General features: G+C 48.8%; 2 protein-coding genes across 2 annotated transcripts; both read right to left on the bottom strand.

Annotated features, from left to right (window-relative positions):
* Positions 1-107: 107 nt before the first annotated feature.
* On the bottom strand, positions 108-866 carry LOC124649986 (probable glutathione S-transferase GSTU6). The gene has a single exon (XM_047189555.1). It carries the CDS (start codon positions 767-769, stop codon positions 221-223), a length of 549 nt encoding a protein of 182 aa, XP_047045511.1. The 5' UTR covers positions 770-866; the 3' UTR covers positions 108-220.
* Positions 867-14,486: 13,620 nt separating this feature from the next.
* LOC124706519 (single myb histone 2-like) lies at positions 14,487-19,082 on the bottom strand. The gene is made up of 6 exons (XM_047238184.1): positions 18,616-19,082; positions 17,674-17,900; positions 15,744-15,828; positions 15,413-15,496; positions 14,995-15,324; positions 14,487-14,918 (listed from the first exon to the last, which is right to left on the bottom strand). The coding sequence occupies exons 1-6, from the start codon at positions 18,763-18,765 to the stop codon at positions 14,901-14,903; spliced, it is 894 nt and encodes a 297-aa protein (XP_047094140.1). The 5' UTR covers positions 18,766-19,082; the 3' UTR covers positions 14,487-14,900.
* Between the last annotated feature and the right edge of the window lie 1,866 nt (positions 19,083-20,948).

Below are 20,948 nucleotides of genomic sequence, written 5' to 3'. Positions count from 1 at the left end.
GGAAATTGCCTAATAATCCAACAATATCGGCAAGATCGAAGAACTTGTGAGCCATTTATTTGGCAGATGCGGCAGCAGCCCAGATAGCTTGCAGGTTGCAGCTTACCGGCGTACTCCTCCACGCTGTTAGTGGGCGGCGTCACTTCCTTGGCCGCCTTGGTATCCAGGAACCTCTCAGCCCACGCGGCCAATTGCGGAGTCCTGCCGGCGTCGATGACGGTCACGCCGAACATCGACCGAAGCGTTTCAAGCCGAACAGGTGGCACCCGAGCGCGAGGTCGAGGTACCCGACGGAGTCGCCGCCGGAGAAGAAAGCCTTACCCTTCGAGCACGTGGCGAAGGCCTCCTCCATGGGCGCGACCACCGCGTGCGCGGCCTCGACCTTCTCATCTCTCTCCTCCTCCGTCGCCGCGCGCAAGATGCCTAACACCGCAGCGACCAGCTTGTCGTCGACGTAGGCTGCCCAGAAGCGAGCGACGGCGCGGTCGTAGGGGTCGGCGGGGAGGATCGAGGCGAACCCGGCGCCGCTCCGGAACTCATCGACGTACCGCACGATGGCGACCGACTCGCGGACGGGCTTGCCGCCGTGGATGAGCACGGGGACCTTCTTGTGCACCGGGTTGGACGCCACGAGGAGCTCGCCCTTGTCGAACACGTTCGCTCCAGGTACTCGTAGGCCGACGCCCTTGAGGTACAGCGCCATGCGTACGCGGAGCGCGAACGGGCTCACCACTGTGCCCAACACCGTGACATCTCCTTGACCGCCCATCGTCGTCTTCTTCCTCGGTGAGCTCTTACTTTCTGGTGCTCGATATGCTCTGCTGTTTATGTGCAGTTTCGTTTCTCGTTGTTGTTATAACACACTACGAAAGCTGACCAGTCGTGGAGAGAGAGAGAGGGGTAACGTCAAGCCGACGATTCTGGCGAAGAGGAAAAAAGATGCTCTCTGGCGAAGACGAAGGCGATTCTGGCGACCTTAGCGACGGCTCTGCGAGGGCCCGCTCCTCGGCGCGGTGGTGCGCGTCGCCGGGGAAGAGGGCGCCTCCCCTGCGCTCGGTGCCTTCCCCAGGGGCGGGGAGGAACTGGGGCAAGTTCTGGGCAAGGGATGCCTGTGTGGACGGCGACACGTTGTCCCTCTCCTCTGAGGGCTCCGACGGCGGCGGCTCGGATTCGGAGCAGGGGCAGTGCCGGCCGCCGGCCAGATGTACCTTGGAGGATTTCGTGCTCCGGGCTGTGGAGCTTGGGGGCTCCCTCCCGGCTTCGAAGCGTTCGGCCTTTGCCCCCGGAGGTCGACCTTCCAGATGCGGCGGCTCGGCGCCCCCGCGCTTCCGGCGTCTGGGCGACGCGGAGGGACCCCGGCGAGGTCGGCGGCAGCGGCCCCTCTCCTCGGCTCTGGTGGCCGCGCCTTTGCTGGAGCCTGCGGTGGCGGTTCTTGGGGCATCGGGTGCGGGGGTTGGCCCCCTGGGGACCTCGCCGGCGGCCTCTCCGGCGGCTCCTCCAGCGGCCTCTCCGGCGTGTTCAAATTTCGAATCTGGGAGCGCGGTGGGGGACGGGATGGGCCCGGTCCCTGCTTCGTTGACCGTGGGTGACGTGGCCTCCACTCCTACTGGGCTGGAAGGAGGGGTCATTCAACCTTTGGGCCTGGCGTTGGCCCGGCCCAGCACATCTGGGGTGGACTTGGCATCCCAGTCGGGGCGTGGGCTGCAAAGCCCGTCTGGGGCGGACTTGGCCTTCCAGTCGGGGCGGGGGCTGCAAAGCCCATCTGGCCCAAGTTCGGCCATCCGCTTTAGATGGCTCTGGCTCCCTTCGGGGCAAACTGACCCATCCTTAGGGTTTCCTGCTAGACAGCAAGAAGTGCGACGGCGCCTTTCTGACCCTCTCGCTCCGCGACACCGCCTCCTCCGCCGCATTCCGGATCCGACGCCGCTGCTCCGCTCCTTTGCGGCTGCGGTCATGGCGGGCGGCTACGACGAGGGGCGCAAGAGGCGCTACGAAGAGGGCTCTGGGGCGCGCCGCGACGGAGATTGGGGCGGGCGCCGGCAGGATGGTGGTGGGCGTGTGGCTGGAGGGCGCCAGGACAACAGCGGACGGCAAGAGGGTGGCGGCGGCGGCGGTGGTCGTCAAGACGGAGGCAGCGGCGGGGGTGGCGGTCGGCAAGACGGTGGCGGCGGCGGGCGTCAAGAGGGAGGCGGCTACCGCTACCTCGACGAGCCTGGTCGCCTGGACGGCCGGCTGGATGGAGGTGACCAAGAGCGTGGCCGGGGCGACTTCGGCGACTACGGGCCCCCGCCTCCGTGGTGGGAGGAGCAGCGCTGGCGTGAGGAGGCTCTGGCCAATCGTCGTGGTGATGGCAACGCGAACAGGGGTTTCGGGCCACCGGCGCAAGGCGAGCGTTTCCCGCAAGGCAATCAGCGTGGGCAGCAGCACAAGAACAAGGGGAAGAAGGCTGCGGGTAACCCATCAGGGGATGGTCAGCAGCAGGCCAAGGGCAAAGCCAAGCAAATCCCTGCCGCTCGAACAGGGGCTCCGGCGGCGGGTGAGTGTTTCAAATGTGGGAGGGAGGGTCATTACCAATCTGACTGCTCTTTCGACCCGCTCTGCGTCGTGTGCTCCGGGGAGGGGCACTCGTCGGCGAACTGTCCGTCTAGGGGCAAGGGAATGAGGCTGCAGACCATGGGCCACGCCATCACTGGCGGCGGCTTCTACAACATCGACGTCGAGCCGCTGCGGGGTGGGCGGGGCAATGGCGAGGTCTTTTCCGCCATCATCAAGTTCGGTGCGGCCCCGCTCTCCGCGGAACAGCTGTCGGATGAACTGAAGCACCTTGTGGATGAACTGTGGGACTGGCAGGTTTGCAAGCTCACGGACTCGGAATTCTCCGTGGTCTTCCCTACGCGCCAAACTCTGAAGCTGAGCACTGGAAGCGGAAAGCTGCACCTTCCGCTTAGCAAGACTGACACTGAGATTAGGGAGGCATTTCTGGCACCAAGGCCGAGTCTGGTCCTCCCTTCTACCTGGGTCCGCCTCACAGGGGTGCCGGAGGACCTGCGGGTCAAGGATCGCCTCATGGCTGCCTTCACCATGATCGGGAGGCCTATCGACGTTGACGAGCTCTCCGTCCAGAAAAGTGACCGTGAGCCTATCCGCATGCGCTTCCACCGCCGCTACCCGGAGCGGATCAAAGGCTCGTTCAAGTCTTCGTGAATGGTGAGGGATTCATTGTTGGGGTGCAAGCTGAGGCGCCGCCGCGTGGTGCTCCGGGGTCGGGGACGGGGGGTCCGCCACCGCCACCACCGCGCCAGGATCTGGATGATGATGACTCTGATGAGCTGTCTTCGGACAGCGAGTGGAACAAACTTGGCCGCCGGCGGGGCAGCAAGGACAAGGACAAGGGCGATGCTCAGCCCACGGTGGCCGGAGGTGCCACGGGCCCGTCTGGCTCGAAATCGGCAGGGACGCAACAGGTGCCTGGGCTGGGTATGCCTCTGGACCAATACGGGTCTAACCTAAACTCCGCAGCTGTTGTCCTTCCTTCCCCGCGTCCCCTTGAGGCGGCCAAGTCCAAGATGGCCGGGGGCTCTCTTGGCTCGCTTGAGGAGTTGCTTGAGTCTGGTGAACTCGACTCCCACATCTCTGACCCGCTACCATCGTGGGTGGATGACAGCCAGCGGGCGGAGGGTCCGCCGGCCAAGGTGGTGAGACTGGCGCTGAGCTCCCCACCGCGCGCGTGCAGCCCGGTGGTGATGGAGGCTGTTGATGCGTCTGATGAGGAGGTTCTGGAGGTGCAGGAGAGGGCGGCTGGGGATCTGGTGAAGGAGGTGGCGGTGGCCACGCCACTGGCCCAAGGTCTGCGCTCCAAGGCCATCTACTCCAAGCGTGCACCGGCCACTCCAGCCTCGGCGGTGCGGAAGAGCGCAAGGACCTCGACTGTCGCGCCTGGAACCTCGGCGCTGGCACGGGCGCAACAACTCACTGCTGAGAAGAACCTGGAGGGGAAGACGACGCCCATTGGCAAGGAAAAAGGTAACGATTTTGCTATCCTTGATCTTTTACCTGATTCGCATCTTTCCGCTGTCGTCCTAGATAGCTGCTTGGTGTTTAACCCCTCGGCGGGGGAGCCGGAGGAGGCCCTATCCATTATAAGGGCTAAGGAGAAAGTTCAGGCTGCAATTGCGGAGGCCGCCTGTCGCCTGGCTAGGGAGGCCGAGGCTGCGGCTGCTGCTCAGGAGGACGCAAACCCGACCGTGGCCCAAGGGGAGGCCACGCCGGAACCGGCTTTGCCCGAGGCAGGGGCCTCGACGTCGGCCACCCGGGTCGACGCTGCGGTGGAGGCTCGGCCCTCTTCGGCCCTTGGCGTGTCCGGTGCGTCACGGTCACGTCCTATTCGCAAGTGTGTCAAGGCAACTGTGAGGCCTGTCTCCACGAGGCAGTACAAGCGGCGCTCGTCGAAATGAGATCCCTTTTTTACAATCTGCGAGGGTTTGGGGGACGAGGGCGTCGCACCCAACTTCAGGACTATATGAAACATGAGCGAATTGACATCCTGGGTCTTCAAGAAACGGTCAAACAGGATTTTTCGACGGCTGAACTGCGGAGCCTTGAGCAGGGCGGCCAGTTCAACTGGAATTGGGTTCCGGCCAATGGCCAATCCGGGGGGATGCTGCTGGGGTTCCGAGATGAATCCTTTGAGGTAGGAACCTGGAGGAAAGGCAGATATTTCCTTAGCGCCGACATTTACCACCGCAGCAAGCGGCTAATCTGGACTTGCATTCTCGTTTACGGCCCTGCTGATCATTCCAAGTCTAGGGAGTTCTTGGATGAGCTTGTGGCGGAGGTGCTAGCCTGCCGCTACCCTCTTGTCGTGGGGGGCGACTTCAACCTCATCCGGGGTGCGGATGACAAGAACAATTGTAACATTAATCGGCCTAGGGTGCGCCAGCTCAATGATGCCATTGCTTCGATGTCCTTACGGGAGATTAATAGGACCGGCTCCGTGTTTACTTGGACCAACAAGCAGCTCTCTCCAGTCCGCTCCGTCCCGGACAGGGTGTTTGTTTCACCCTCGTGGGAACAGATCTTCCCGCTTTGCTCGCTCTCCGCGGTCACGAGGGTGGGTTCGGATCACAACCCCTCCTCCTAGATGATGGTGAGCAGGGGCTCGAGAGGCTCGCGAGGTTTATCTTTCAGACTTGGTGGCTTAGGGTAGCCGGGTTTGAGCAAATGGTCAAGGACAAACTCGACCACTGCATTCTTGCGATGGGGCCGCATCGCAGCAGCGTCGACCTCTGGCAGTGTATTGCAAGATGCCTCAGGCAGCATCTTCGGGGCTGGGGTGCTAATCTCGGCAAGCTACGTCGCCAGGCAAGGGTCGACCTCATCTGCCAGATCCAGGAGCTGGACAGGTCAGCGGATTCGGCGGGGCTCGACGAGGAGGGGTGGGCCCTCCGCTATTTCCTCGAGGACCAGGTGGTCCACTTAGACGGGCTTGAAGAGGAGTATTGGAGGCAACGGAGTAGACTCCAGTGGACCCTCAAAGGGGATTCCTGCACAGCTTTCTTTCACGCCTTCGCCAATGGGAGGCGAAGGAAATGCATGATCCCCAGGCTTATCACCGCTGAGGGTGAGCTCACCGCTCAAGAAGACATGATGTGTCATGTCTACCAATTCTACCATGGTTTGTTGGGCGCAGAGGGGGAGGAGAGATCCTTCTCCCTCGCTCACAATCTTTGGCCTGAGGACAAAAGGGTTGGGGAGGCTGAGAATAGGGCTCTCGAGCTTACCTTCACTGGAGACGAGCTGGATGAGGTCCTGGCTGGCATGAAGCAAGACTCGGCACCAGTGCCCCGATGGCTTCCCTCGTCCTCTTCTTTAAGATGTTCCGGGAACTCTTAAAGCTCCTATCCTCCAATTGCTCAATGATTTTGTCCTAGGGAGGATCGACGTTGCCCGCCTTAACTTTGGGGTGATCTCCCTTATTCCTAAATCCCAAGGCGCGGACAACATCAAGCAGTTTAGGCCTATTGCTCTCATCAATGTTGTTTTTAAATTCATTGCTAAAGCCTACGCCACTCGCCTAGCTCCGGTTGCGCTTAGAATTATTGATCGTAGCCAAACTGCTTTCATCAAAGGTAGATGCCTGCACGAGGGCGTGCTGGCTCTACACGAGATTGCTCATGAATTGAGAGTCAAAAAGCTGCGAGGTCTCATCCTCAAGCTTGATTTTGAGAAGGCCTTCGACCGTGTGAGTTGGGGCTTTCTGAGGGAGGTCCTACTCCGCAAGGGTTTCTCTCCCATGATTGTGCACCGACTTCTGCAGTTGGTCTCGGGCGGCCAGACTGCAGTAAATGTCAATGGTGTCATTGGGGGATACTTCCGTAATGCGCGGGGAGTGTGACAAGGGATCCTCTCTCACCGATTCTTTTTGACTTTATGGTTGACTCTTTAGCGGCCATTATTGCTAGGGCCTGCGAGTCGGGGCACCTCCAGGGGGTCGTGCCACACCTCATTCCCGGTGGTGTTACCCACCTCCAGTACGCAGATGACACCCTGATCCTCCTTGACCCCTCGGACGTTGGCGTGGCAAACCTTAAGCTTCTGCTCCTCTGTTTCGAGAACATGTCAGGGCTCAAAATCAACTTTGCAAAGAGCGAAGTGGTGGTGACTGGGGTCACCGACCGGGAACGGCTTAGGGTAGCTGATGCCCTCAACTGCAAGCTAGGGAGCTTGCCGTTTACATATCTTGGCCTCCCTGTTAGCGATAGACCCCTCTCAGTGGCGGACTGGAACTTCCTCACTGAGAAGGTGGGCCACAGGGTGGAACCTTGGCAAGGATTGTTCCTTGCCTCTGCTGGGAGGCTAGAACTTACCAACTCTTGCCTCTCTAGCCTTCCGTTGTTCGCTATGGGACTCTACCTCTTGCACGATGCGACTCATGGGGCCATGAATCGGCATCATTCCCGCTTCTTTTGGGAAGGAGTGGGCACCAAGCGCAAATACCACATGGTTGACTGGGCTACGGTGTGCAAGCCTAAGGCCTTTGGAGGATTGGGTATCCTCAACACGAAGTTCATGAATATCGCTCTCATGCTAAAATGGATTTGGAAGATATATCAAAACAGTGAGGGGCTATGGGCAGATCTTCTGAGGGCCAAATACCTGGGTGACAACGACCTGTTCTCCCCGGAGGTGCCCACCAAGGGCTCCCAGTTTTGGAATGCCATCCAGAAGATTAAATGGTACTTCAAGATGGGGGCCAGGCACAAGGTGCGCAATGGGAGGCGGACCTATTTCTGGCTTGACTAGTGGACGGGTTCGGGACCCTTGCGTTTTTCCTTCCCGCGGCTCTTCGCTTGTTGTGACAACCACTTCGCTACGGTGGAAGGCGTCCGCAACAACGATGGCTGGCGGATCAGATTCCGACGCTCATTCGGTCTCGCTGAGACGGTGGAATGGGAGAACCTTTGCAGGATCTTCGATCTTAACCCTGTTTTGGAAGGTGAGGATGAAGTCCGATGGGCATTGGAGCCTTCCGGGGAGTACTCCACCAACTCCATGTACTGCAAGCTGTCCCAGGGCGGGGCAATTGCCCACTTCAAAGAGGTTTGGCGCACTAGGGTACCGCCTAAGATTCGTGTATTTCTTTGGCAGCTCATCAGGGGTCGGCTCCCGGCAGGGGACCAACTGGTGAAGCGTAGAGGCCCCTCCGACGGCAGCTGTGCCCTCTGTGGGGATTGGGAAACTTGCCATCACATCTTCTTCAAATGTCAGATCGCTAAATTCATGTGGGCAGGAATTAGGGAACTCCTGCACTGCTCCTGGAATCCGGCAGGGGTCGCGGATTTCATTGCCATTGTTAATGGCCTTTCGGGTCGTCTCCGTAGGTTAGCGTGGTATACCTTCGCGGCTCAATGTTGGGCTCTTTGGAACATCCGCAACAAGCTAGCTATAGAGGGATCCCTGATCAACAATCCGGCTGACGCCATCTTCAAAATGTCTATTCATATGCAGAGCTGGAGGGTTCTGGTCAGACCGAGGGACTTACCGCTGCTGGACGCGGCGCTGGACGAGGTTAGGAGGCTTCATCGGCGGCTCCGAGAGGATGATGGTGGATGATGCGGACGGACGGACGGGGGGTGCGACGGCCGCCACCTTCTGCTTTTCTTGTAGTTGCTTGAGGTTCTCCCCCTGTTAGACTGCCTGGTATCTGTGGCTTGTAATAACTATGGCATCAGACTATTCGCTTGGGTGTGTGTTGTATCGCTACTATGTCTTATGAGCTTTATATATAAAGCTGGGCCAAGAGGCCTTCCCTTTAAAAGCTGACCAGTCGTTGCTTGTGGGCGACGGTAAGCTCTGCCGCTAAGGAACGGTTAGTATTCGCGCGTGCTTCAGTACTTTCTCCATCACCCGAAGGCCGAAGCTGAAGGTTGACTAGCGTGGCATCATCAGTGACGCTTCAGTGCGACCAATCTTTCCGTGGGATGCTTTGCGAACTGTTCTTCTGTTGCGCTGGGCCCTGGCGACCTGTGTCGCGATGATGCTACGACGTCCAATCGTGGATAATGTATCTTTAACAAAAGAAAGTTCATTTTAGAGCATCTTTGCTCGTCCTTCATAAAAATTCTGACGCATAGCTTTATGGAGGGGCGGCAGTGACACTACATTCTATTGGGGCATCGGTTTCCAACCACAGACCCAAACGCGGACTCTAAATAGATTTGATAAATTCAAACATATAGATGAAAGATCGTCGATCACATAGTTTTGGCCCAAATCGCTGCAAAGCAATGTCTAGCGAACCAAATTAGGCACATCGGCCGATATTACACAGCCACGAAAATCAAAGGGCGAGATCATCCACCAGAGTAGAAGGCACCTCCTCGGGTTGCCGATGGTGGAGTAGCTATCGCCTGTGAAGCCTCGGTCGCCGGTGGGGTCTCTATTGCTGATGGAGTCGATGTCACCAGTGGTGTAGTGGTGCTAGCCCGGGTTGCCGTTGTTTGTCATTTGAGCCTTGTGAGTCGTAGCGCATGTTTAGAGATCTGTTATTATCTCTATATGTGTTGGGTTTGTTGGGAAGTTATCACATATTATATTTAGAGATACTCATGTCTTACTTTAATGTTAACAACTAAAATTGCTAAGAAGTGGCATCTGTGAGCCCCTTTGCGAAAGCATCGGATCTTTGTCTCGCTAATGTCCCCTATGACCCAAATTTTTCAAGATTGAGCACTCTACCCGTACGTGGGGGAGTAGGACCCCATCATCCACTAACTTTTCTCGAGTCTGTTTATTGGGAGCCACAACCTTGATTTTATTTGCTCATATGCACGATTTACTTCCTATTGCCTTCGGGTGTTTATATTCTATACTGTACTCATAACGCGGGACTCTTTATCCTTGGTCGGTCGTTAGTGCCCGCCTTGTAAGCCGACGTAAACCTCTGGGTCCGTATCGAAGTACGGCCGAACTTCGTCACATGTAACTTAGTGGGGTGGCTCCCCTTAAACATTCTTGTAGAAGACCGGTCTTGTCGTTAGACTCTGTTTTGATCCACCAGGGTTGAGCGTGTGTATGTTACATTTGGGCAACCCTGCAGGATGTACATATTATCAATAAGCCGTATCTGCGGTTATGGACGACTTGGAGCTGTATGGCTTAATCATATATCAACTTACATCTTTATATTGTTGCTAATAATTTGATAATAACTCGCGTAGTAATATAGCATTACTACAACCAATATCTAATAAAACTTGTCAATCGTTGAGTGTCTTTTACATTACTTCTCCGCTTTGTTGAAGGAGATATGTGTAATCGGCTGGGTTATGTTTTATTTAGTTGATACCTTATGCGCTCTTATCTTATCTGATTAGACGAATGTTCTAGCGTGTCTCTATTGGCTTAGTTTTGCTACCGCGAAACCCACCATATAGCAGGGCTAACCCACCAACGAGCATAGCCCGTTTGGATGCCCTTTAAGGGGGCAAATGGAGATGCTCTTAAACCTCCGGATAATCAAATTCTTAAGTCAAATCCCTGTGGTTTGCACCTTGAACTAGCTAATCCCAGTCTAAATTAAACCTTGGATATGTTTGGTACACAAGGAAAGAAACGATCCCAACCATAAAGTACTACATGATATAAGTTTGAATCACCTTCCGTCAATATTTGCAGAACCACCCTTGAACTAGTCTGATGTCCACACTCACCTAGCTTGTGATGCCCTAAATTTGAAACAGAAGTAGCACGAGCAAGCTCATCTCCCTTAAGTTAGCCACAGTTATAGAAACATGCCAACATCTCGAACAAGAAAGTGTAGATCTCAATTGCACTTCATCAAGTTGTCAACCTTCTGCTCCGAGGAGGAGGACGATGACTTGCCGAGGAGCGGGTGTTAACGAGGTGGTTGCGCATCGAGGCGGATGATGATTTTTTTATAAAGGGTGCTTTATTACTTAAAAGATTTAAGAATTACACTCGGCCTTTTCATAGGTAGGATGGACACAGCTGAACCAAGTCAAAAGTAGAAACTCAAACGGCGAAATACATATCATTGCTGATAAACTATAAAATGCCTAAGGTGATGGAGGGCCTATTCGTGGATTATGTTGTGATCCATGTTAAGAAAAAGTATCCCTTACCACGTCATCTAACCATGTAGACACTTTCGTAAATAGGCCGCGATGCTTCACACATTGTAGAGGAAACCATGAAAGGAACGTAGATGTACACTGGTAGATAACCTGCATGAGAGAAGATTTTTTATCATTAAAAAATTTCTCATTTCTATCTAGTCGAAGCGAAAAATTGACCACAACTGCTCCCACCCTAATAAGTAGTTTAAAACTAAGATCCACACCATTTAACCAATTGGCACATATATTTGCACCCTTGCATGACCAGTATAAGGTACAACCTATCTGGATGACTGGTCATATAGATCTAACAAATTTGGACTAGAAAAAGTAAGTGTTTAATGGTCTTCTCTTGGTGACAGAAGACACACTGAAAGAGCAAATCTCTACTCCTTGGATTTTGTATGTTTATTGACAACAACACATGAACGAGTTTTACCACGTGCTTAAGTGTGTAGGGAATTTTATTGAAGCACAAGATGGTTAATAACACACCAAAGTGTTAGAAGATTTATGTCAGGGTTTTAGTCTACACTAGGACCTAAGTGATAGGTTTTTGGTCTTTGTTGTGTGTGTTTGCATAGGAGGAGGAGGAAAAAGAAATAAAGTTCTGACTGTTAAAGTTTTTAGGGGGGGGATATCCCGCCTGTGGAAGGCCAGAATATCCCCCCCCCCCCCCACACACACACACCAGGAAAATGCCAGCTCACAATCCCCCCCCCCCCCCTTGAACGTCTGACCAGATTTAGACATTTGACACTCCCTCTTCCCCATTTGTGTTGAGCTTCAAATGCGTAGATCTCACTCCCTAGCCAATAAAATCGCCAATACTCTAGGAATCAAAGGAGGAGGGCCCGATTTACACATCTACCAAAGAAACTTTGAATTCCTCCTTGTATTTCTTGGTAAAACTTGTAACCCTAGATCTCCTTTTGTGGAGGTCCTTGTTGAGAGATCACCATGAGGTTTCTTGGTGTTGTTCAAGCCCTTGGTGAAGTTTGGAGCCTCCAATAACGTTGTGGATCTTTGCACCAACCTTGTGTGATTTTTTGCCGCCTCAAACGGCCTTGCTTAGTGGAGAAGTTGGTACAACATGGTGGTGTGCTCACCGAAGAAGAAGGTGACGCCTTTGTGGTGGTTGGTGGCCTTCGTGGCACCACACTTCTCCAATAGAGATGTACTTACCTCGGGAAGGAACTACGATAAACATCCCCTGCATCTCATATCTTCACTTTTGGTTTGTCTCTACCGTCCTTTCGCACTTGCTCTCGATTACTTGTTCTACTTGTGGCTACTTTACTTAATATTCTTGTACCTTCCTAGTTTATCTTGTTCTTGCATCATATAGGTTTATCTCTTCATAAATTACTCACTCTTACTTGTTGTAAAGACCCTAAAATTGTAAAAGACTAAAACTTGGATTAGCTCCTTTCACCCCCTCCCCCACGCACGCTCTACTCGCTCATTTACCCTTTCGCACACTTTTTACATCCACGCGAATTGCGTTTCGCAAGGTTGTCTTTAGTGAGTATTGCTCCTCGACGAAGCTACCACGCGAAAACTTTAGTTTTTGGCGGTGTCCTCGTCTTCCTTTTTTTGTTATTATCAATCTACTCTTCTGGCTAGATTAGTGCTTTGTACATCAAATTGTTACACTGTGTTTGGACGCATAGAATTGAGAATAGAATTGAATTGTACTAGAAATTCCGAATATAAGATGGAAATGAATTGGCTTTCAATTTAAATTTTGTTGTTTGGATGTGCTCAAAATTTGCTATTTGAATCAAAGGGTGTATCCAATTCAAAATCCTGTTTAGATGTACAAACTTTGAATTTGATGTATTTCTGAAATCCTATTTTAGGATCGATCCGCTTTTACAAAGCAAAATTGTCTATTGCCACTAGCCAAAAGCCTAATCACAGAGATGAGATGAACAAGCATAGAAAGGGTATTGTGTCTTCCCGGAGGCAGCAACGATTAGACTTAAGCAATCAGTCTCAATCACAATAGGCTTCGCGCACCATTGCAGCGCCAAGGACATGCCTTCCTCACACGCCCTGGCTTCAGATTCATATGGATAATAACACTTCAGTAGTTGTCGGCATGCACAAAATATGACCTTGCCTTCCTCATCTTTGAGCACCATTCCAGCGCCTGCACTACCATTCTCCTTTTGACATACCCATCAATATTCAGCTTAACCCAGCTCAAACCTCAATTGCAACTCATAACTAGCACGAATCACGAATCAGTTCAATGATTTGGGGCATTTTCTCAGGTATAACTCATGATTAGCATGAATAACAAAGCAATTCAATGGTTCACATGTTTTTTCTCAGTTGCAACCCTATGAACTAAGGCTGACGAAGAATTAAGCTAATTCTAAGTCAACTAAGAATTAGCAAAACTGCAAAAAAAAAGTACAATGGACATTATCTATGTTTTCCTTATGGTAAAAGGGCGAGTTCAATCAAGAATTTAGAATAAATGAATATGCTATTGAGAAAGAGCCCCTCAATAAGTAAATAGTGATTATTATAGGGTTTTTCTAGGAGACAAGGTATAATATCTATAATAAATTATCAAATAACTACTCCCTTCGTTCACAATTACCACAATTACCTTACAATTATTGGTTTAGTCAAAGTTAAACTCTTTAAAATTTGACCAAATGTATTAGAAAAAGTATCAACACCTAAAATATAGTTTATTAATATTGTTAGAATCATCATAAAATATATTTTCGTATCGTAAAGTTGATACTTTTTTCGACATATTTGGTTAAACTTTATAATGTTTGACTTCAACTAAACCTTCAACTAGGGGTATAAACGGATAAGATAATTTCCTCAGAATCCGGCTTTGAATCCGTTTTGTGGTATCCATATCAGATTTTATAGAATCCGGCAGATAAGAGTATTAGATTCCAAAATGGCGCCCCGGATGTGTTATAAGATATGGTAGCAAATAGCATGTAGATGTAGATTATCCACACACAAAAAATAGGATTATCCAAATGTGTTAAAGCGGACAATCCAATTTTCTACTCAAAAGCAAATGGCAATCTCATAGAGTTAGTTGTTATTGAGTTGCCAAGTTCACTTGGTGAGCATGTCAAGCTCTAATTTTTTTACTACCGGTAGACTAATGGTACACATAAATTTATATGTATACCATCTCGTCAATGCTTAGAGTTAAGCCTAAATCAGCCCCTAATTTTAAACTAATTGACTATGTAAGGCAGAAAGGTTAAATCCCTTTCAACTTTAGGCAGAACTATAATGAAAGTATTTTTCCGACTAGTTCTGTTTACAGTCCAAGCTCGTCCCATTTTCAGTTCAAATCCACAGTTCAGGATGCCCGCATTCAAATTTGTAACCTGGTTAGTATCTGCTTCGATCTAAATCCACGGAAAAAATATGGTAAAGAATGGGGTACGAGTAAAATCCGATCCCTTTACACCCCTACCTAGAAGAGAGGGTAGATGGGAAGACGAGCTCCCCTGGTCTTGAAGGAACTGCCGGCTTCCCGAGCAGTGTACTGGAGTAGATGGTAGGTAACTCGTTAAATCACGCCACTTTGAATCATTAGGACATGAGCTTTCGTACTACACTCACAGCAGGTGCAGAGGAACCGACGTGAAGCTGTGCAGCTTAAATTCTTCAGATAAATTGCACATTACGTACATGATTATCAAAAGAATTGTTATCAAAAGAATGTGTTAATATGTTCTGACAATTGTTATCAAAAGAATGTGCTTGAAACTGCAGCACAAATCTACCGCATACATGATTGTCCCAAACCACTATAATCAACTCAACATATCCAAGAAATGTCCAACACAGAAATTTGCATAAATTAAGACGACCTTTCTTTCACTATAATTCTATTTGGTGACACCACTTGAACTAAGGGAAAGGGCTAGAGTTTAATTACAAATAAACATATGTCGAGGAAAAAGGGAAGAAAATTGAATGCTACTTTCCCGTCCGTTCCTGTTATTGCGTCATTGATTGGTAACACAACATAGCGCCAATTACATGATATATTATCTAGCTGGATGCTTACTGGATGGCATCATCTCAAATGGTGCGTTAGGGTTCAGGACCAGCAGCAAGATGTTGAAAACCCCTCCCCTCACTGAAACATCTTCATCTATAAGGCTATACAAGAAACTCATGTATCGACAAAAGCTTGGTGGTACAACGCAAGTATTGCCTCGGACAAAGTTCTATTGACTGAAGCCAAATGCACGCAACAGATCAGCAAGCTTGAAGAATCTGCATTTACCAGGTGTAGTAGGTTATAGAATCTGCATTTGGTAGAGAATATTCTAACAAAGAGTGCTCAATTTACCGCAGAGGCAGCCTTTTTGTTTTGCACAGTCAACATGACAGCATCAAGAAAAACCTTTGCAGCTTCAGCCTCAACTTCTGCAGCTTCTGCAACCCTTGCTGCCTCTTCAGCCTCTGCATTGGCCACTTCTGCCTCGGCCACTGCCTTGGCAGCAAATACTGCTGCTTCTTCCTTAGTCATGCGTGTCATCATATCCAGTTCAGCATCCACTTGAGGCTTAGTTAGTTGTTTAATACTAATATTTTGCCTGTTGTCTCCAGTGGAATGCACTTTGGTACTCCTTCCACCTAACGATCCTGAACTCGGTGCAATTCTGTATTTTTGGTTGACCTAAAACAATGATTAAAAAAACTTAAAATTTGCAATTTAGATGATAGACTAAAATACTCATGCACGAATGCAAGCACACATAAAGTACCTTCATCAATTTTCCAGTAGCAACCAATGCCTTCAATTTTGAAGATAGTAACCTTTGAAAATCAGTAGGTGGCCAGTATTGCTCCTACATATACAGACAAGTCTCATAAGAGTCATATGTGAAATCACTAAAGAAGGTTTTGTTAATGCATAGAATTCAGCAGAAATGCCTCAGATTCCCATAAAGAGCACGATAATCATTTATGTAGAAGGCAGTAACAAAAAAGGAAATAACTGACCATCAGGACAAACTTGAAGTACATAAAAACTCAAAACAAAAAATAGAATCAATCAAAGAAATAAAGGAAGATATTAATGATGATTTCAGATACCTCAATGTATGTAGCGATGGTTGCTTTATTAGATCCAGAAGACTCCTTAAGCTTCTTTATAGCTTCTAATATGAGGTCATCAAGCCTATGACCAAACATTTTGGAATAGTGTGATGAATGCTCAGAGCTGCTACTCACAGTAAAGTATATAATGGCTAACAAGCAATGTTTGGATGGTTTTCTCAACTTGAAGCATAACCTCAGTTCCATCTTAACAAAACAATAAGCATTCAGGCATAACAATATGCAAAGAATATAGCTAGTACAAACATATTGACTGCTTCATAGCAAGTCAACTTAAATACTAGTAGTGGATTGCACAATATACACCTAAACAGTACAGTATGCTTTTCTGAATGAGGGCGATATAACTTTCTGTGCTGCATCCTTTTTTGTCTGCAGTTAGATCAGCCGCATGGTTATATCAACCATGCATAATTCCATGTTTCCAACTGGATCTTTTTCTTCAGGAAATGGTAAAGTGGGGTTAAAACATAAGATTTCCAGCATACTGGCAGCTAATAGTCGTATCACCCACCAGACTAAAATCTCAAGTACAGCATAGAGCGGACAAAATATATATAAAAAAATGCCATGTAGCACTGAATATGCATCCACCACAATAAACATGCATCAAACAATGCCCAAAATAGGGTTTTCCTGAACATACTGAACAGCATGGCATGTATGTGGCCTGTATATGCATAGTAACCTATCTTACCAAAAGCATATATTGTATATTTAACCAATTTCAAAATATTCTAATATATGTCTGGACTTACGAAACCCACTGTCCAACTGGTAAGCTGAGAGAATTAATCCGATGCACGTGTAAGCATGGTTCCATATCTGAATGGTCTCTGGTTGTAAGCAACAATAACAACAACAACAAGTTGGGGTAGGCTAGATATGAAATCCAACATATAATTCATGGTCTCAGGTTGTTAGCATGCCAACCATATAATTTCTCTTATGCAAGGTAATCTTATAATTGTGCTAGTGTTGCCATCCACTTCTTAATAATGGAAATTTCTACAAGCCTGTCCCCTGAACTGCCCCTGCGCGGCTCAGGGGGTGAACCCTAGCCGCTGCTGGACAAGCTCACCACCTTCCCCCTTCCCTCGCGCCGCTGGTGGCAGCTGCCAGCAGGTTATTACGAGAACTCGCCTCCTCCTTTCCTGGTGGGAGCATCTTAGATCTGACGGCACAGCAACGTCATTTGGCAAGACAAGGGGACTGGCCAGAGGTTTGGCAGCGAGAGATGGCAGCATGTGGTGTTGGTTTTGGTAGCTTTAGGTATCTGGTCTGCCCGACGGTGGTTCCTGCTAAATTTAGTGTGGTGCTGTGTGTGGTGGCGTACTAGCGGCGGTGACAGGGTAAGATAGTGGCGATCTGGCTGTCAGATTGAGACCGAGGTTTGGCAAACCAGTGATCAGCGCTTCTTGTGGCCGCTCACTTGGCATCGTTGGCCTAGCATTGCCAGAGTGCCTGGCTTTGGTCTATATGGCTGATGTTGCGGCCTCAGCTCAGCTCAGTCCTACTGCCAGTCGATGTGTGTGTGTTTGTGAGTGTGACAGGTTATTCTCTTATGCTTATTTAATAAAGTGAGGCTTTTGGACTCCAGTTTAAGTTTAGTAATAATAGGTTAACCTAGTCAATAAAAAGTCATGTGATACAAATATCTATCTTAATTCTCAACAAGTGTTCATATGTGAAGCCCTAGACTAGTTATCTCAAAGACAGGTTACATGTCAGCAGTCCTAAAATGGTATGCATAGAATTCCAATTCCAATATACTTACGAACCTAAATGCCTGCGTGTCTAACACACAGAAATTTACATTGATGGAAATTTTTGAAAAAGCAAGAAACATGCAGGTTAATTATAAAATTAATATGAAACAAGTTCAGAAACATATATATTCACTAACCTAGCAACTGACTTCCCTGGACTGCACTCAAGCTGCTTGGGTTCAACAACCATTGCCAGTGGTTTGGCATCGATCACTGCAGTGGGGGCATTGTCCAGATTACTTGTATCGACATCCATTGGTTCGGTGACAACCTTAGGCACACGCTTGCCTTGCTTCAATGCCATTCTTGCCTTCTCTCTTGAGCCATATCCTCCAGCTGTGACACTCAAGTTACGCCACTTGTCCTGCACAACCAGACCATAATAAGATTATTTACACTCCATATACACAGAGAGACATCAGTAGTTGTTGTTCCAGGAAGCTCAAACTGAGGCTATAGCGACAGACAGCTAAATGAGAACTGCAATTGTTTGCTCAAACTGCTAAGCAACTTAGTATCTTAGCCCATATATTTTTAACAAAAAAAATAAAAACCATTATGATGATCTGACCATCAATTGCTTCCGAGGACAATTAGTACTCCGTTTTATTTTTCATCCTACAGAACAACAGAATCCAAGAATGTAGTAACATCAGCAATACCAGAAGAGGATACAGCGTTGGCAAATTTTGAAGCCAACTTGTTCCATCATCAAAACTATAAATCCCTTTTTTTTTCCTTGAAATGGAGATGAAACAATCTAATGAGAGAAACTTCCAGAGTAATATCGGATCCTAGAACAAGCCACCAATCGAGAATTAATGGGCCAACTCATATAGCACTAATGGCAACTTCCGATAGATCAAGCGTGCAAACTGCCCCAGACGGAGAAACCCAATGAGCATCAACACCCCCCTAAATCCCGATCTGGAACGAAAGCCTCAATCGTATCGTCCACCCAAATGGACTCGAGATTTCCTGCTCTTCCCAACCGGCCCGCCGCCAGAATTGACGCGTCAAAGAGCAGCCCTCCGGGCGCCGATCCGATCAGCATAGGGGCAATAATCTCGGCGACCCACCTTGAGGTCAACATTGGATCGGAGGCGCAGGACGGCGCTGAAGTCCGGGTCGCGGAGGATGGTCCGCCACTTGCCCGGGCCGTGCTTGGCGACGCCGGCCTTGAGCGCGGCCTCCTCCTCTGACGTCCACCTCTGCTTGGGCGCACCCATCCCACGAGCTCGGCGCAACCGCGGCGCGGCCAGAAACCGCGCCCCGCAAGAACCGACCCCAAGGGTTTCGTCTCGTGTCGCCACCTCTAGGGCGGGGCGGGGCGGGCGGCGTTCTTGATGGGGGCAACGGCAATTCGATGAATTCAGAGGGGAATTGGAGGAAAGATCCGGCGTGACGAAGGTCAGGAGGCGATCGGGGCGCGGGGAGTCCGCCGGAGATCCGGAGGCGGAGGGGTTCTAGGCGAGGGTGGCATGAGATGAGGAGGAGGAAGAGAGGTGGGAGGCAACCATCGTCAAGGCTTTGGAGGCGGAGGTTATAAACGGGAGGAGATTAATTGCTCTGTCCGCCTTCTTCTTCTTCTTGGACAGAATGGGATTTTTTTTCGAGAAGGCTCTTTACTTTTACTCCCTCGTCCCCAAAATAAGGTGCATATAAAGTTTGGTCGGAGTCAAACTTTGAAAACTTTAACCATATATATTAATAAAACTATTAAAATATACAATGAAAAACTCGTAATAATTTTAGAATTTTCATGAAATATATTTTCATATTATATGTATTTGGTATAGTAGATCTTCGTATTATTATCTATATTCTAAATCAAAGTTTATAAAGTTTGACATGCACGCAAAATTATGCGCACCATAATATGGATAGGAGGGAGTATATTTTTTTCGAAGGAACGTCGGGACTCTACCTCCTGGCGTGAGCTTTATTGATTACCAACAATTAATACATTGTTTATGAGTTTGCTTTTCTCGAACAATGATTAAAGATAATAAATCAACGATAAATCCATGCAATCAGCAAAGATGCCCACCGATTCATTCCACCAATGTGATTCTCCGGTACAAGCCTCGATAGTTTATGTCGAGTTTGATTCGGCGATAACTATATTACATTCTAATAGCAAGGGTTACACCCTCTCTCATTGCCAACGTCTCATCCATAGACGGAGATGCAACATGCGGTAGATATGTAGTGCAATCTTCTATAAACTTTCCTTGATAATCTCGTAGTACAACCCCAGTAAACCTGCAAAAGCATCAGCATGATATGCCACATCAACAGTTTGGCTTTGCCTTCCGAGGCTTAGGCTTTGTCCACTTAGCTTTTGATGCATTTTGTCGTAATCCCAAGTATTGACTTTTTGCCCATAAAAATTGGAGGAACAACTAGTACGCTGGCGGCGTAGCCACCATAAGTACCCACAAGCCACCAAAATTGTTTCATTGAGACCAATACCATCGAATCATGGAAAAGAAACGGCAGTTGAACATAAGGATTTCAAAGATGACCGACTGATGCATGTTAAATACATACATGAACTTTATACTTTATTAACATGAATTCCTACATATTTGCAACATATATGATGATAATACCATGTTTTACATTGATTTATGGGGATTTACCAATGATCCCCTTATTTGGGTTACAACTGAACAAGAAACTCATGTTTTGTGTATTTTTCACTTTCAGAGACCTATACGGTGTCAAATTGAGCTAGGATTTCGGGACATTATTTTTTCACAGAGAGAAGGACCTGGAGCACTTCGACCTCACCTTGGGGCCTTGGAGGCCCAAAAGAGACTGGGCGCACTACCCATGCTCTTTCAGCCGTCGATCGCCCAAATCGCTTGATTCTTTCACGAGCCGGCGTATTTTAACCTAAAAACCACTATATATATGACCCCAAAGGGTTCTCTAGAGAAGAACGCCACAGAAAGATAGAAACACGAAAATAGAGGTTGTAGCAGAGAAGATTGGAGGGGTAAACTACATCGGAGCCGCCACCAGAGGGATATCCATCTTCTCCATCGTCTTCCTCATCAACACCATGATCAAGGGGCAGTCGTCCACCTCTGGACTACGGGTCTGTGGCTGTAGTTTGATCTATATCTCTCATGTTCTTCATAGTTCTTAGTACCATATGAGTTTCCCAACATGATTATGGTCATATATGTAATTCCTATGTGGTAGATCTTTTTCTATGATATTGTGCTATGAGATTTTTGAAGGAGATATGCCCTAGAGGCAATAATAAAGTGGTTATTATTTATATCTTTATGTTTATGATAAATGTTTATATATCATGCTATAATTGTATTAACCGAAACATTAGTACATGTGTGATATGTAGACAACAAAGAAGTCCCTAGTATGCCTCTTAACTAGCTTG

Source organism: Lolium rigidum, chromosome 4, assembly GCF_022539505.1.
Source record: "Lolium rigidum isolate FL_2022 chromosome 4, APGP_CSIRO_Lrig_0.1, whole genome shotgun sequence".
Lineage (NCBI taxonomy): Eukaryota > Viridiplantae > Streptophyta > Magnoliopsida > Poales > Poaceae > Lolium > Lolium rigidum.
This window is presented reverse-complemented; position numbering and strand designations above follow the sequence as displayed.